This window comes from Melospiza georgiana, chromosome 3 (assembly GCF_028018845.1).
Source record: "Melospiza georgiana isolate bMelGeo1 chromosome 3, bMelGeo1.pri, whole genome shotgun sequence".
NCBI lineage: Eukaryota > Metazoa > Chordata > Aves > Passeriformes > Passerellidae > Melospiza > Melospiza georgiana.
Genome location: NC_080432.1, coordinates 66,645,320 through 66,661,539, shown reverse-complemented (window position 1 = coordinate 66,661,539; position 16,220 = coordinate 66,645,320). Strand labels below are relative to the sequence as shown.

General features: G+C 39.0%; 1 protein-coding gene across 1 annotated transcript in view; it reads left to right on the top strand.

Moving 5' to 3' along the window:
- The window catches only part of ARID1B (AT-rich interaction domain 1B), a 324,972-nt gene that overhangs the window by 282,375 nt on the left and 26,377 nt on the right, over window positions 1–16,220 (top strand). Inside the window, exons 9-12 of the mRNA XM_058019477.1 lie at window positions 696–841; window positions 8,257–8,366; window positions 9,168–9,326; window positions 15,279–15,488. Of these exons, the coding sequence (XP_057875460.1) occupies window positions 696–841; window positions 8,257–8,366; window positions 9,168–9,326; window positions 15,279–15,488 (625 nt within the window). The remainder of the gene's footprint in view (window positions 1–695; window positions 842–8,256; window positions 8,367–9,167; window positions 9,327–15,278; window positions 15,489–16,220) is intronic.

Below are 16,220 nucleotides of genomic sequence, written 5' to 3'. Positions count from 1 at the left end.
AGTTTTAGTCTTTCAAAATACTTGGTCTGAACATGTGGAGAATTATGCAAGGGCTTCATTTAGGGCAGTTTTTGAGACAAATTTAAGTCTCAGTTATACAAGCGTTATACAAATATGCTATTAATTTTCAAAAGCAAAATAGTTCTGCTGAGGTTTCTTGTTTCAGTGAAGTGGAATATGTATGGAGGTTTTTGAAATATTGGGCATGGATGATGTATGTTCAACACAATAACTACAAATGCAGAAATCAGAAACTGAATCTATAGTACCCAATTTTCTTTTGGTCATTTCACTGTTTATTAAGCTCTGGCAGGTGAGAATTGCTATTACATGGTCAAAATGGTAAGAATGGTGATGTGCTGGGGCTTTTTTTATGCCAATGCTAGATTCTAATTTTGGCTCCTGATCATATTGCTGTCTACTCATAGGGTATATAATGTGAGCTGTACTTTTCTTCTGATTGATAGTGACATAGAAAGACTCTGTACATGTCTTGAAATTAGTCTTCAGTCCAATTTTATTTCACATCTATGATAATTAGCTCAAGACTAACTCAAAGCTCCCCACGTAGGTAAAATGAACTAATTACCTGCTTTCTCCTTACAAACAATAGGTGATGTGCTCTGTGACAAACCACAGCATCTTCAGCAATGAGGTCTGTAATGAGATATTGTATGTGTGCTTCCCCCTCCTAGGCAAGGCAATTTTCCTGCCATGAATCAGAGCGGGATTATGGGCTCCAGCTCCCCCTACACTCAGCCAATGAACAACAGCTCCGGCCTGATGAACCCACAGGCTCCTCCTTACAGCATGGCACCCAACATGGTGAACAGCTCAGCAGGTAATGGTGAGTAACCGTCCAGCAGTGACCTTCCTCCACAATCCTGCTCAGCACTATCAGCCCTGGGCTGGTGGCAGAGGAACATCCTTCTTCATTTGATTCACCCCTGTTGGGTAGTTTGGAGTGATTTGAAATCAGGCTAAGGTGCTCAGGTTTTTTTTGTACAGTAACCGATACATTTTTCATTAAGTTCTTCTGCACAGCACGTAGATGAGTACAGTGTTTTGCACAGTTCTAGCATCTCTTGGACTCAGCTTGCTGTAGGTGTTGCCTAGCAAGTATATGTATATTTGTGTGTGTGTCTGCAAGACAGGGAAGGAGAACAGCTTCTTGTTTTAAGAGGTTGCTTTTGGTTTTCAGCATTTTACTTGCTAAGGTTGCAATTTCAGATATTTAATGTGGTAGTCATTTAAAAAAAGAGATGTGCACTTGCTCTGACTTGAAGATGCTGTAAGGTGAGCACTTAACATAATTATTCTGTTTGGAAAACATAGGCCATATTTACTGTTTTCAAAATTTTTATAGCGTTTCCTCATTTGGTATCGGTATATAAATTTTTACCGGAACTTCCTCTTGCAAAAAAAAAAAAGGCATATTCAATGTAGCTCCTGGATTTATCCTTCATATCATGATTTATGAGTTCAGAATTGCTTGTAGCTTTGTGTGTGACTCTGAAGACAGGTGAATACAGTTTTGCACAAATGTGCTTCATGGTCCATATTCAGCTTGAATTCCTAACAATTATCCTCCTTCAAGATAATGCTTCAGCAAAGATCAATTCTTTGATTGGGCTGTGTTTGGATGGAGTTTCAATGACCCTGAAGCAGATCCTCCCAAGTACTTATTCCAGTCATGGAGTTTCTGTGCATGCCTTATTGATTACATTATCCCTTTTAGAAATGTTGGGGGTTTTGAAGTTTTTTCTGAAAGCTGAATAGGTTGTGCTAAGGTAATACGATGTTGTTTCTTAATTGTTTTTGTTTCTACTTTTATTTATTTCTTAAGAAATGCCTTACTACCTAAATTGTGTCTTACCAAGAGCCAGGTTTTTCACGTCTTTTCGTCTACCCCTCTGAGCCTGTGTAATTCTTTCATCCTTTGCATCTTTTGCTGTCTTTTCTCCCTGTCAATTCTGTATGTTCTAGTGCCTTTGGAAGAAAATAGCCACAGTAAGATGCTAGTGTCTAGTATGTCCAAGAGTTCCTTTCCCCTACACAGGAGCTGCTGAGACGCTGAACAGTGTCTTATATTTCAAGAACATTGTTACAATTTTGGTTAGCAGAAGAAAGGAATCTTCTAATTAGTAATATTTTTTTAAAAAGAGAGAGAAATTAACAAAAAAACCAACCAACAAACAAAAAGGCTTTTTCCAGTTCTGGCCTGGAAGCTTTTGGCTAGCCCAGACAGCACACTGCACCATCTGTATGAAGAGGGACAAGCTATTGAAAAGAGCATTAGATAATAGCTTGCTTTTTCCCCACCAGAGCTGTCCCAGGTAATATTATGTTTTGTTTGTGTAGTTATGTGTTTTGTCTGGCTTGCTGAAATAAAATTACTTCTGAGCATTGAAACTGTGCTATAAATTCTGTTTTGCTATTAGCAGAAGTAATTTTTCCACCCTTTTCTGTTGGCCCCCAGAGCTGCAAAAATAACCAACAGCAAACAGATGGCAGAGTGCCCTGCCTAAGAAGATTTATGTATTCCTAAGGAATAACCAGTTTAAAGGAAGATTCACAGAGGTTTTTTTGTTCAGATAATTCAGCCATTCGTTATTTCATACAGTGGAAATCTGTTCAATGCAAGACCATTTATCCTAGCAGTCTTTTGTATGGGGTAGTCATACTCTTTTTATTGTGTTATGCATTCTGAAATATTGGATTTTTAATAATTTAAACATTTATCAGCGTTTTTTCTGCCAGTGCATTTGTGAGGTTTTCTTTTGTTCCAGTTTTATTAATTCAGAGATTACCCAATGGAAAGTAAGTATGAGATGAGCTAGAGGAGTGCAGTGCATCTCTTTCAGTCTGTGTGGGAGCAGCCACACATCTAGAATTGCTTTACAGGCCTCCAGGAGACACTGTTGGGGAGGAGATGGACACACACAACACCAGAAAGATAAAATTGGGTGTGAATACATTGCTGAGTGCAAGTGCTGTGGGAATGCTTAATTTCCCCATATCCAAACTCATCCTTCTGCTTGGGTCAAAAAAATGGAAGTTAAGACAAGTGTAAATAACAGTATTTTTAATTATAATTTCTTGAGCTGGGGGTGCACTTTAAGGACAGCTCTGGCCCTGCATTTGATGAGGTGGAGAACCTATAGGTGATACCTTTATAGGAGCTTGAAAACAGGATTTTCTGTGGCAGGAAGACCAATTCAGCTATGTGGCTCCTTAGCTTCCTCTTCCTCCCTGCCCCAGAAAATCCCACATCTATCAGATAAACCAGGGTTCAGTCAATGTGGAGGGCCAAAACCAAGTGCAGCTGAGTGGCTTCTGCTGGAGTGAAGGCATTGGTTAACTTGCACATACACTGAGCATCAACAGCTGTGGTCTCAGGTAGAGGCCAGTGAAAACCTAAGGGGAGCAATGAGGTGAAGTTAGTTTCTTCATTGTCTGGGTTTTGAAGAGGGCAGTTTTGTTGCCTGTTGTGAGGGAGGAGGGCAGGTCTTTCATTTTAATAAAATGCAGTTTCAGGTTGTACTGTAAAATAGGAGAAGATTGCTGATAACTGATGGAATTGTTTTCATATGGTGTTGGAGCTTCAGCATATGTCTAACACTGGTTTTGTCACCCATTTTTAGTAGTGTTCATACCTCCTCATTACCAGTTAATCCTTTTGTCTTTAGGTTTTTTTAATTAATGTCACAATTGAAAGGAAAGTCATGCTGCAGTTATGCATCCTGATACTCCAGCAGTGACTGTGGATCAAACAGCAGATCACCAGCTTCTGCTGATGCAGAGTGGTTTAGGAACACAGAAATTACAAGATCAAAGAAGACAGATTCTTCTAATAGAGTATTCCGTCCATAACAATAACAAAAGCTTCAGGAAAAAGGTGTCAGAATCCCTTCACAATTATGGAACAAACTGCCATTCAGAAAAATCGTAAAACTGCTGCTGTCCTTTTATTGTATGAATTCACATTACCCATATATATTTTAGACATTTTTCCCCCTATTTTTCAAATTACAGCTTTAAAAATGCATATAATAAACAGGAAATGTACAGCCCCAAATATAGCTCATGCTGTGAGCTTTGTTAATTCTAGTGAAAATCATCTTTAAAAAGAAGCAATAGGAAGTTTATATCTCTCAGGTTTCCCCATTGTTCTTGCATAGAAACTGGCATTCAGGATCTCTGCTATCTGTGGAGATGAACAAACCAGTAAAAAGGCATAAATTCCCTTACTGCTTAAGGATACTTTCCTTTTTTCAGTACCTCTGTCTTACTGAAACCTTGCTTTTTCAGGATATTGTTACTCCCAATTAACTTTCAACATCATAATACTTAACATAAAATGTGATATTCTAGGAAAAATTATTTGCACTAAGGAAATTAAAGGGACACTCTTTATACTAAAAATCATACATATGCTATATATTTGATTTAGTGTTTATTTGGATGAACCTCTAACAGGAAAAGCAATTATATTTATGCAGGTGAAATATTTTTTAGAAACTTTATTTGGATTTTTCTGTTGCATTTTTCTGAAAAATGGATATCTCAATTTATTTCAGAGGCTTTTTTTACTGTAATACATTTCTTTGTAGGAGCTATTAATGCACATTTAGACAAACTTTCTGGAGGCTGTCAGTAGGTGGTAACAGCTGAAATGTCCCATCACCTATACTCCAAACAAGTGATGACTGAGTGACTGTAAATCAAGGCAGCACCTGGCATAGAAATGCCCACATCCCAAACTGCTTGTACTTGTCATTCCTTGGACAGCACTTGTCAGCAGAAGGGCAATGTGGCACTGAGATCCCTGGTGGCTCCCTTGTCCTTTTCAGATGAGGTCCCCAGCCGCCTTTGGCTGCACTTGTGCCCAGAGCTGGAGCATCACTCATGACAGGACACTGGGCAGTGCTGTTGTCCCTCTTCTGTTTTTTCAGTGGGCATCAAAGCAGTGGGGATTCTCTCATCAGCTCCAGTCACTAATTCACTGCTTTTGCTTTTGCTTCTCTTTTTTTCACAGAGGGAGAGTGCTAGGGTTGGAAGGGAGAGAGGAATGTATTACATTACAAGGGAGAGAGGAGGGAGTATTCTGTTTTGTAGAGCATGATTTGTTATCACACTAGCAATAAAGAGAAAAACAATGTTTGTATATTGCTGCTTCTACAGTATTTCATCATCTTCTGGGACTGGTAGAGCAGCCTTTAGCAAAAAAGAATTCTTTGCTGCAGTTTTACTCATGTCAATATCTGCCTTTGAGTACATTAAATTCAGTGTGGAATAGCTAATTCAGGACCTTGACCTATACTTGCTTTTTGAAATCATTCTAGCTCTTAAATTCTTATAAGCCAGAGGCTAGTACTTGAAACCTATTCACAGTATGCCACAACACTTCTTGAGTCAAGATTTCCCTGTTATCCTCCTCTCTACAATGTTTTCTCCTTTGGTCTGCACTTCACAGGCAGAATTATTAGTACCTGTGTAGAAAGAGACTGTGTCTTATTTTAGCAGTTTCGTGACAATAACAGTATTTCACTGCTCAGAAAGGGTCAAAACAATGTTCTCACTGTACCGCTTAGCTAAAAAAAGTGCAAGAATGTCTTCTCACAAATCGCTGGAGAGCGTGTTTGCAAGAAGTTACGAAACAGCATTTCAACAGCACATAGAAAAATAGCTGTGGAAACATCTTGGGTAAAAGCTATAGGGAAAATAGACAACCTAAATCTAAAATGCTTGCAGTTCTTCTCTTAGAGGTACAAAGAAAGAATGTAGATGAGCTAAATAATTAAGAACAAAAAGTGAAACAGAATTTGGGTAATTTTATTATTTGTTTCATAATTGTGTCCAATTCCTCATAGTTACATATGTATGTGCCAACAAGAAATAGTCAAAAGCCAAAATGAGCCTGTATTTTTACATTTCTAAGCATGAATAATGGAGTCAGAATGTGTGCTGTAATCTGCAGACTGGAGTTAGTAGCCCTTTGTATGAGGTGTTAACTTAAACGCCTCTGAAACAGAATTCCATAAGGGAGTTCTAATGGAAACAGGGCTACCAGAAGTGGACACAATTTTTAAATTCTTTGTAAGAGAAGTATGATGTGCCAACTAGATAAAAGTGAGATACCAGCAGAGGACTTAGCTATGCAGAATTCTGGTGAAGAAGCGTTATCATTAACTTTGCTTTTTTTGACCTCTCTAAAATTGCTTTACAGGGGAAGGGTCAGCTTTGCTTGCTTCAAAGCTAAAACCCAAGACATCTTTTGTAGCACTTTCACAGCATGAAATGTGTAAACTGTTAAAATGGATTTTGTATAACAGTTCTGCATCCCAGTTTGAAACCACACTGTGGCATATATTTGACCATTTTGTACATGTATTTTTTTAAATTTCTGAAAGAAAAATAACCATTTTTTTTTAAATGCAAACTCAAAACCAGAACATGTTAGGCTGCCATCCTTCACTTGAGAATGGTCACAAGCTGCCCCAGCTCCTCAAGCAGAGTATAAGGGCAAAATGCATACAAATCAAGTGCTTAGTGGATGCTGACTTCCCAGTAGCATGTTGACTGGCTGTTTTGTTGAGATTTCACACACATACATAAAAATAACAGCATTTTTAGCTGATCCCAATAGATTTTTCTGTGCAGCTGCATCACTTGTAAAAGGCTTTTTGTTCCAATTCTTGAAGTCTGAAGTATTGCAAGTTTTTTTTTTTTTAAATCTCAATTATGATTTATGTGTTGTGATGACTTTAAGGGCTTGATTGGGCTTCAAATGTGCTTTGAAAAAACAAGAAAATGTGCCCATGAAAAACACGGGCAGTTCAAAGCTGAATATTGAGCATACAGTTGTAAACTCACATGGCACATGGCTGGGTAGGTTTTTTTGGCAGAGCCAGAGTCTCAACCTGCAGTGATGCTAAAGATATTAGCAAATTAGCACTGCAAAGCTTGCCAGCGTATTCGCTAGAGTCCTGCTCATGCTCTCACTGCTGTAATTAAAACTAATTATTTTCTAAAACATAGTAATACATGAATATGTGCAATAATCATTTTGTAGTGGGCAATCTGTGAAGTATTTTTAAAGCTTCTTTTCCCCCTCCTATCTTTGGCTCGCTGTGCAGTGTGCCTGCTGCCTGGTGCAAGCCAGCACTGTCATTTTGTGAGAGCCACACTACTCTGGTAAAGACAGGGATGCTTTACTGATTCTTGCATGTTTACATGTGGGATATGTATTTTTTTCTTTTTTATTGTCTTTTAGGCTATTCTGAATTTTTCTTACCTCATATCCTTTGAAAGAAGGGCATGAGGGGGATTAAAAAGAGAAAAAGGGAAGGTTATCCAGTCTTTCACAAATGCTATGCACATGGTTTTCAGCAGGCAAAGAATCACCTGGTGTCTTGCTGCTGTTTTCTGGTTATTTGTGTTGATTCAGTGTCGTGGCACCTCCTAGCATCTGCTCTACCCAGTATTTTCTGTCTATTTGTCTGAATATTTCTTCTTGCATCTTTCTAGAAATCCAGGAACCCAGCAGCTCTGCAGCAGTAATACTATACTTGGCACTTGCATCTTCAAATAAAAAAAACCCTTAAACTCCTTGCACCCCTGGGAAGCAACTGCATGCCATTATCAGAGAAAGACATTTATGTGTTCGTTATAGTCCCACCTCGTTTTGGCAGGAGGAAGAAGCTGAGTGCTGGTTCTCCAACAGAGCATGGTTTACAGCTTGTAATTCTGTAGTTAAGGCTCACAGTGGCTGAGCCATTCATATTGAAGTCAGTAGGGGCAGGAATTATCTGCTGGACACCAGCCTTATTACAGATGTAATTGGAAAATTCAGGTTTTTTCTTGGATTTAACATAGCAAGGAGAACGTGCATTGTTTTCATTTACATTTGTCTATTGCTAAAGGGAGAGTGCAGTAATTAAAGCAGACTTTATTTTGTTAAAATGTTGTGGTCCAATGCAGAGACAGTTGAAAAGCACCAGCAGCATGAAGAATGAATTCTACTCTGTTAAGTGATGGTTGCTGTTGCATGGTGCTTGTATTCTCTACTTGTTCATTGTCCTTTTTTCCCTCTCTTAAACTAAGAGGTTTCCAGGTTTCTGGCTGCTAGAGTAACAGGACAGACGTGGGAAAACCTCTCCTTCCCGTGGCACCACAACCATGCAGCAGGAGGCGTGTTTTTTCCTACAGAGCCAAACATAGTCATGCTTAACTGTTTCTCCTGTTTTCGATTAGCACCTATGGGTCTTGCAGATATGATGACACCTGGTGAGTCCAAACTTCCCCTTCCTCTCAAAGCAGATGGCAAAGAAGAAGGAGCCCCCCAGCCCGAGAGCAAGTCAAAGGTATTTACCGCCTTCCGCACGTGGTGTTGGTTCTGCCCGCAGAAGTCTGCTGTGTTGTCCTTCATCTCCTGGTTTTGGCCTACCCACTTCTGTTCTTTCCTGCATGCCTTTCCATTCACGTGCAATCTATTTGTTTCTTTTTGTTTTTTTTCTTTTTTTTTTCTTTTATTTTCTTTTATTTTCTTCATTGTGTGGATCTGAAAGTTACTAGTTCTTACGGCATTTTAACTCGGCGGGGGCAAAGCATCCCAAGCCAAACGTTGCATGGGCATTTGGCTGTGCCAGGTGGGTGGGAGAGAAGGGTCTTGCCTGGTTTCAGTCCTCGCAGCCATTTTTCTCTGCCTTCAGTTGTAGCTTCCTGTTTTGGCTGCAGCAGCAACATGCTTTCATATTTTGCTTTCCTGCCTTATTTGATTAAATAAGGCGAACGGCTTGTTTTTGTTTCTTTCTTTCATAACGGGAAACCCATGCTTAGCATTTCATGTGAGCTTGAAGTAAGCATGGTGGCTTAGTGACTTTAGCCAAGCATCCAGCAAACTTTCCAAATTATACTGATTAACAATGTTGTTTTAATACCTTTTATATATATATATATATATATATATATATATATATATATATATATATATATAAATATATTTATATATGTGTGTGTTTTCTGTATGTGTCTCTCTGTTTATATATATTTTATATATAAAAATTGGTCAGTCTGTTAAACTGGATGTATATTTTTTTGTTTTTAATAAAGTTTGCCCTGCCTTTGTCATATTTTTTTTTTTTTTTTGTATTCCTCTACCACAGGATAGCTACAGCTCTCAGGGTATTTCTCAGCCCCCAACCCCAGGCAACCTGCCAGTCCCTTCCCCAATGTCCCCAAGCTCTGCTAGCATCTCCTCATTTCATGGAGATGAAAGTGATAGCATTAGCAGCCCAGGCTGGCCAAAGACTCCATCAAGCCCTGTAAGTGGCTCTGGTTATTTTGGTTTTTGTTTATTTTTTGTAATTAATTATATTTTAATGCTTGCTTGTTTGTTTTGTAAATTCCTTTTCTTTATTATTTATCTACTAAACAGTTTTCTTTCTTTATAACACTGGGTACAAATTCTGCTCTCGGACACATGACTGTAAGTTCCACTGCCTGGCTTCAGTGGGGCCTGAGCATGCTTATCCAAGGGCAAAATTTGTCCCAACAGTACTTTGAAATAAGAAAGAGTAAAATTGTGTGCATCATGCAAGTGTGCTGTCTGGTAAAACAGCAGTTGTTGTGAAGAAAACATCCTTCCTGTAACGCATCAGCTTCCAAGCATGCCGACTGTGTTGTTAAGAACAATTCCATTTCTGTTCCTGGGCCCAAACTCCTTCACACAACTGACTTCACTCTGGTTGCTGCACTTGTCTTTACTAGGATTATTTAGGGGGAAAAAGAACAAAGGAAAAAAAAAAAAAAAACAAAACAAAATGAGAAATCTTCTCCCCTATTGAAACTAATACCATCAAAAGTTAAATTATAGACTCAGCACCACAAAAAAGTTGCCATTTATATTTATGAAACATTTTTAATTTTGAATTGTGTATTTGAAAATACAGCCATTAGGCTGTCAAGGCACAGTCTAAACCAAAATTGTTTCTAATTTGCTTCATTTGGTTATTTTGAAATAACCCAGACTATGAGCTGAAAAAAGATCCTGATGCATGTACATTTTTAGAAAACTATTTTTTAGATGAGTAATGTTTAATCAGTCTCATACAGGTTGTAAAGAAGAACCTGAGAGAGATGTGTGGTACTAAAACCAAATCATCTATCTTTCTATCTATATATATGCACACACGTAGAAAATCTATATACATTTATAGAAAAGGGAAATGCAGGCCTAAGATGATACGATCTATGGAGAGCAAATACCCATCTGGTCATTTTTGCTTTGTTTTGTTTTGTTTTTTAATAATTAGGAATATATATGTTGTTCCTCTCTTTCGAAAGTAGAAATGATCGTAATTTCTCTGTAGAATAATAATGTAACATATTCTTGTCATGGATATAAAGGGGGTTTTCCCCAATGTTAAAGTGTACTTAAATTAGCAATAATTCTTTGGTAACAATTTTTACAAAGTGATATGTTAAAGAGTATGTCTTAGGGCAAACAGAGGAAGGCCAGTCAAAGGGGAGGAAATCTAACCATCCAAAACCCAGACATTTACAGAATCCCCTGAGCAAGGGGGCAGCATGGCATGAAATGCACCACTTATATCTTTGGATGTTGATTTGACAGCAACTTTGAGTCTCAGAAGGCAGCTGATGTTACTTATTCCCACAAGGTCTCATCTTTTTCTTAAAAACATTTGTGAAAGGGTGACACCAAAAATTCTGTTAGTTTTCTTTGTAGTGATGTTTGGGGTACTGCTTGTTTGGGCAGTTTTCTGGAGGAAAGCAGGAGAGTAATTGCATGGGCTGTCTAACACATCAAATGCTTCCTCTACAACCAAACAAGAATGTATTCCTGAACTCATTGCATAAACTGCATAGGAAATCCTGGAGTCATCATGAACAGATGTGGAGATTTTTTTTTGTGTAAATAAAGTATAGATTATTGACAGAGTATAACACTGGAAAAAATAAATGAAGAAAGTTTGTGCTTTCAGTTTCTTCTGAATGTCCTTCTCTCCAAAAGGTTCAGTTAGACATGGATAAATACAGAGCTTTGGAATAATAGAAAAATAAGTGCTGCCAATGAGCTGATCCCTTTCTACCTGTGAAGGCCAGTGGATTGGATAACTTCATCGACTTCAAGAGCAGCCTGACATAGACTGGAACGATTGATTGCAGGCATTTCGTTACACTTGAAAACAGCCTGAATTGCTTCATTAAATCCCAAAGCTGTTTCATGTGCTACAACTTGTCCATTCCAGTAGAGAATAAAAGCAGGGGTGAATGGTCTCTGATTCACTTCAAGGTATCCCTGTGATCCTCGTAAGTGGATCCTCTCTTTCAGCTGTTTTATGTGGAAGTGAGGCTCGAGAAAAAGGGGAGAAAGAACTGATGAATGTTAGGTTTTGAGGCTTCCTTGGGTATGTCAGGAAAAGGACGCTTCTGCTCTACCAGTTTTGCATATAATGTGCATCCCTGACAGTGGTGAGATAGTTCTAAAATTCTTTAAAAGAGGCATTTCAAGTGAGGGTTTAAACCATGCAGGGTCACTGCAACATGAGTAGAACAGTAGGTTACAAAAACCCCATAAAATGCTGTTAACTGTCCATAGGTACACAGGAACATGACAGTGAATGCACCTGAACAGTACTACACCTCCCTGGTGCTGGTTGAGAGGGGTCTCCAGAGTCCTTCAGGAGAAAATATTGACAAAGAATGTGTCCTCTACAAGCCTCTGCCAAGGATTGGACTTTGGCAGTTTTAGCTGCCTGTGTATGCACACTCTGTTCTGTAGCAAAAGAGATCTGTGTAACACGAGTAATATTGGCAAATTCTTCACTGAAGTCAGGGAAGTGAACAGTAGGTAATTGTATAAATATAGATCCTTAAAGATATGTAGAGAAGCAACTACCCACTGCCTTTCATGTGAAAATAACTCCTACATAAATTTGTGTTGCTCTGAAGGATTCTGCAGACTCACCATACGAGGGTCTGCATATAATACATTTTTAATAGTGGGTAGGTGTACTGAAAAGAAAGTATGGGTTTCGACAGATTCAGTATGGGAATTGGCTTTGGCATCCGCATACATTGGTGGAGTTTTTTAATCACCCATTCAAACACTGCCAGTGGATTGTGTAGAAGAGTGCTGGTGATTGCAGGCAGAGTAGGATATAACTAAATCAGTAAATTAATGTGCCATAGGCCTGCACTAGCATTCTTCTGTCACCAGAATTATCAACATACTTAACAGAAGGAGAGGTCGTGATCTGTGTTCTTCCAGCATTGCTTGGGATGTGCTCATTTTAGTTTAAAATGCGATCTTTCTTTTATAAACCCTTGCTTTGTAAGGGTTAATATTTATAGGTAAATTTAGGCTTCCAGCTGAACCTGCCCATTTGAAACTCAAGTTTGTTTGTGTATAGACTAGCTTGCACACACCTGTCATTTTTATCCATTTACTTTTATAAAAATAGAGAAGAGAAAAAGATCTTTACTCTTGAGGAATAGCATTCTTCCCTCCAGTGCATTCTTCTAAAGTTAACATTTCATTTTAGAAGAAAATTGCACCCATTTTACAAAGCATGACAACCTGAAAGCTCACACAGTAAGAAACACTTCTTACCTTCTGTAAGCTGTGAAAAGTTTTCAGATTATACTGTCATTTTAGAGCTTGCTGCCACACTGCTGAAAAGCAGCATCATTTGAGATGTATAGTAGAAAAATGCAGAAAGAAAAATTCTTAACTGTTTCCCTTCTACTCTGATTCTGATTTGAAAAAGTGAATCTTAACAAATAAAAATGAAACCCTAAAACTGGTAAATCTGAACTTTCTTAATCATGGTTCACCATAAAAAAAGTGAAATAGAAACTGTTTTGTTGCCTCATACATTAGAATATGAGCACATGGAAAATTTTCTGTGTAAAAGCTGGAATTTCCCGCCTTCATTTTTGTAGAGTTCTGGGGCATCTTAAGTGTCAGATTAAAATTGATACTGGTGAGCAGTAGAGTTAACTTTGTGCTTACTGCAAAAAGTAGTGGAGTAGTTCCAGTTCATTCAGCTGTTCAAGCCTGTGTGATCATGTATCTGGTGCTCACCACAACATCAAATTAGTAGCAACATGACTTCCTTACTTCCCCCTTTTCACCTACCCAAAAAAAACCCTCCCAAACTTGGACAAAGTGTATTTGTTGCTAAGAGTTAAACTGATTTTCTTGAGTACCCAGATATATAGCAAGTGATGCTTTCAGTAAATTGGTTGCTATTACAGAATCAGTTTGTGCTTTCTTTGCATAATCTGCAGGATTCATGTCAGTGTATTTCCTGCCAGCCACTTAGTATTAATAAAACAAATTTAGCCCTGAATCTCACTTCAGTAGGAGTTGTAACACAACTGAGTCTGGCTGAAGTAAATTCAGGCATGCACCTCATTGCTAAGAAATGTAATCATATATGTCTGTAGGAAGGATTGCTGTGAAGAAGTTACAGTATCAGCAAGGCAGCAGACTTTAAAGGAGGCTATTTATTTCATTAAAATTAATATCCATTCACTGGAAAGAACAGCAAAGGCTCATGGAACTGCTAGGTCACCCCCTTGGCTTCATGTTTCTTTTTTCCTGACTCTTTTCCAGTTTTGCCAAGTTGCAGCTGGTAGCTGGAAGGAGATACAGAGTCTGTCATATTTTCCAAGCTAACATGCAAGATGAATGGTGGCAATGCTCTTGAAATCATTGGCAGTGGGGTTCTACTCTGCTGTATCCCTTTTTCATGGTTTTGAGTGCCAGGCCTCACCACTGTGTGGGGACATGGACAAGTGAGTGGTTCAGTAGCATCTGTGAGGTACAGTGAGGATCTTTTTTAGAGATGTTCAACTAGGAATGAGTTTCTGTTTACTTGACAATAGTCTGTCTTCAGTTCAAAGTGAGGAAAAGGCAAAAGAGGGAAAAAGTGATTGACTAGATGAGTTTTAAGAAGTGTCTACTGCAATCAACAACAAAGTTTAGGCTTTTACTATACAGACATAAAGGATATGTTTCCCTTCACATATTTGGCTCCTTTCCCAAAGCTTTATGTCAGTCTTTTTCCCTTGTGTTTAATTCTGAACCACTCCCATCTTCCACCGCTGAGCAAATCAGTTCACTTTGTGCAAGTGGGAGGGTTGTCCTGCTGTAGCAGCAACCCCTCTGCTGTCAGAGCTGAGCTTGGGCAGGGGCTGTGACAGGGTCTGTCCACACATGGCACAGAGCCCAGCTCACAGGGTTACATTGCACAGAAAAGATAGGTTGAGAATTTATAGCTTGTGTAGCAGCCTCAGTGCTTTCTGCTGTCTCTACATTAGGGAGGAAAAAAAAAAGGAGAAAAGAGAAAAAAGCAGGTTCACTCCTGCCTTTTTGCCACAGAGATGGAATTCTGCTCTTGCCACCTCTTCTGCTTTTGCTGGTGGTGTCTCAGCTCTGATTGCTGTCCATCCTTGGTTTTCCCCAGGTGATAACACACATTCCCTTTGCAAGGTAGGACAACAGAGATGGATATCATCTGTACTTCAGCAAGGGAGAAGAGTAGATGCTACTTAAAAGCCTTATTGGATCAGGCAACTAAATGGCAGTTCACAAAGAGTATTGCTACCAATCTCCTTGTATTGTAGGCACTCTTGCTCATCTTGCCTTTTGGCCACCAGTGATGTGAAGTGGTAATAAAGCATAACCATTTATGACTCCAAAGAAAGGACTACTTCTCCATGTACTAGTTTGCCATGATTCACACTTTAGGCTATTTTTGTGCAATTCCTGCTCTGGAGGATCACTTTCAGGTTTTCTAGGCCATCTTTGAGGGCAAAGAGGAGAGGATAGGTTTGGATTTAGGAGTTTCTAAACTTGTGTGGAACAAGCTTGTTTCTAATTTTACTGAAATAGTTGCTTGCAAAGCACTTTGAGATAAGTGGACGAGAAGCACTCTGTGAGAGCTACCTCTTCTTAAAATGACATGAGGCAACATCAGAAACTTGCCTTCTGGGATCCAAAGTTCAGATCAGTGAAAGAAATATGAGAATGGGGAGTTTGGGCCCTTTATTTATAAAGCTGACTTTTCTGTATATGGACAGAATGTACTGTTTGTGCCTGAACTAGTAGCCTTCATTCCTGACTGTTGTGTGATAGCTTTAGTTTGTTGGACATCTTCTCTTTTTCAGTGTTGTGAGTTTCTTACTTTCTTTTCCCTTCCCCTCCCACCCTTCCCCCAACTCTTTCTTTTCTTCTTGCAATTTAGAAATCAAGTTCCTCTACCACAACTGGAGAGAAGATCACTAAAGTCTATGAGCTGGGAAATGAGCCGGAGCGCAAGCTGTGGGTGGACCGGTACCTGACGTTCATGGAGGAGAGGGGCACGCCTGTGGCCAGCCTGCCAGCTGTGGGCAAGAAGCCCTTGGACCTCTTCAGGCTCTATGTCTGCGTCAAGGAGATCGGAGGCTTAGCACAGGTGAGAAGAACTGGTTAAAAGTGAACCTTCAAAAAGTCAATATTCTTTTTTTCTAGACTATTCCTGCTGGATACATCATTAGGTTTTCAGCCCAGACAATATTGTTGAAGAAAATGGTTTCATGCTTTGATAGCTGTCTGGAGTTCATTTTGGGCTGCATAATGGCCGTAAAACTTTAAAGTTTGAATCAAGATTGACCATCGCTGTAGAGAGATGAAATTGTTGCCTTTTCAGGGGAATCTAGTAATGCTGCTGAGAGAAGAAAATAGGAAAAGGCCACAGGATCAAAGTTACGAGTAAGAAGCAGATGATAGAGCTAAAAGGAAAAAGAAATTTTTTAATCCGTTTTTCCTACATAGAGATACAGCCTGTAGGACAATTCAGTTCATCTCCCCAGAGAACATATTCTTAAAACACACTCCTTCATCCCAAACCTTTAATTCTGAGTGTCTCTATACAATATATGTGTTTCTTAGACATGGACTGTGCTCTGTTTGGAAAATGCTTACAGGATATTTTAGGTTGCCTTGCTAGCATAATGATTACAAGGAAAAGGTGAATTACCTAAATGAGTTGAAGAAAAATGAAAGCAGGAAGAGCTGAGACTAAAAAAGTCACAGATGGGAGACAGAAGTTTTCATTTGAGTTCTCACTAGTTAATTTGAAGTTTTGCAAAGGGATGTTGGAAAAATACTGAGTTCTATGGGGTTCACCACAGAGCAAAAGGAGATG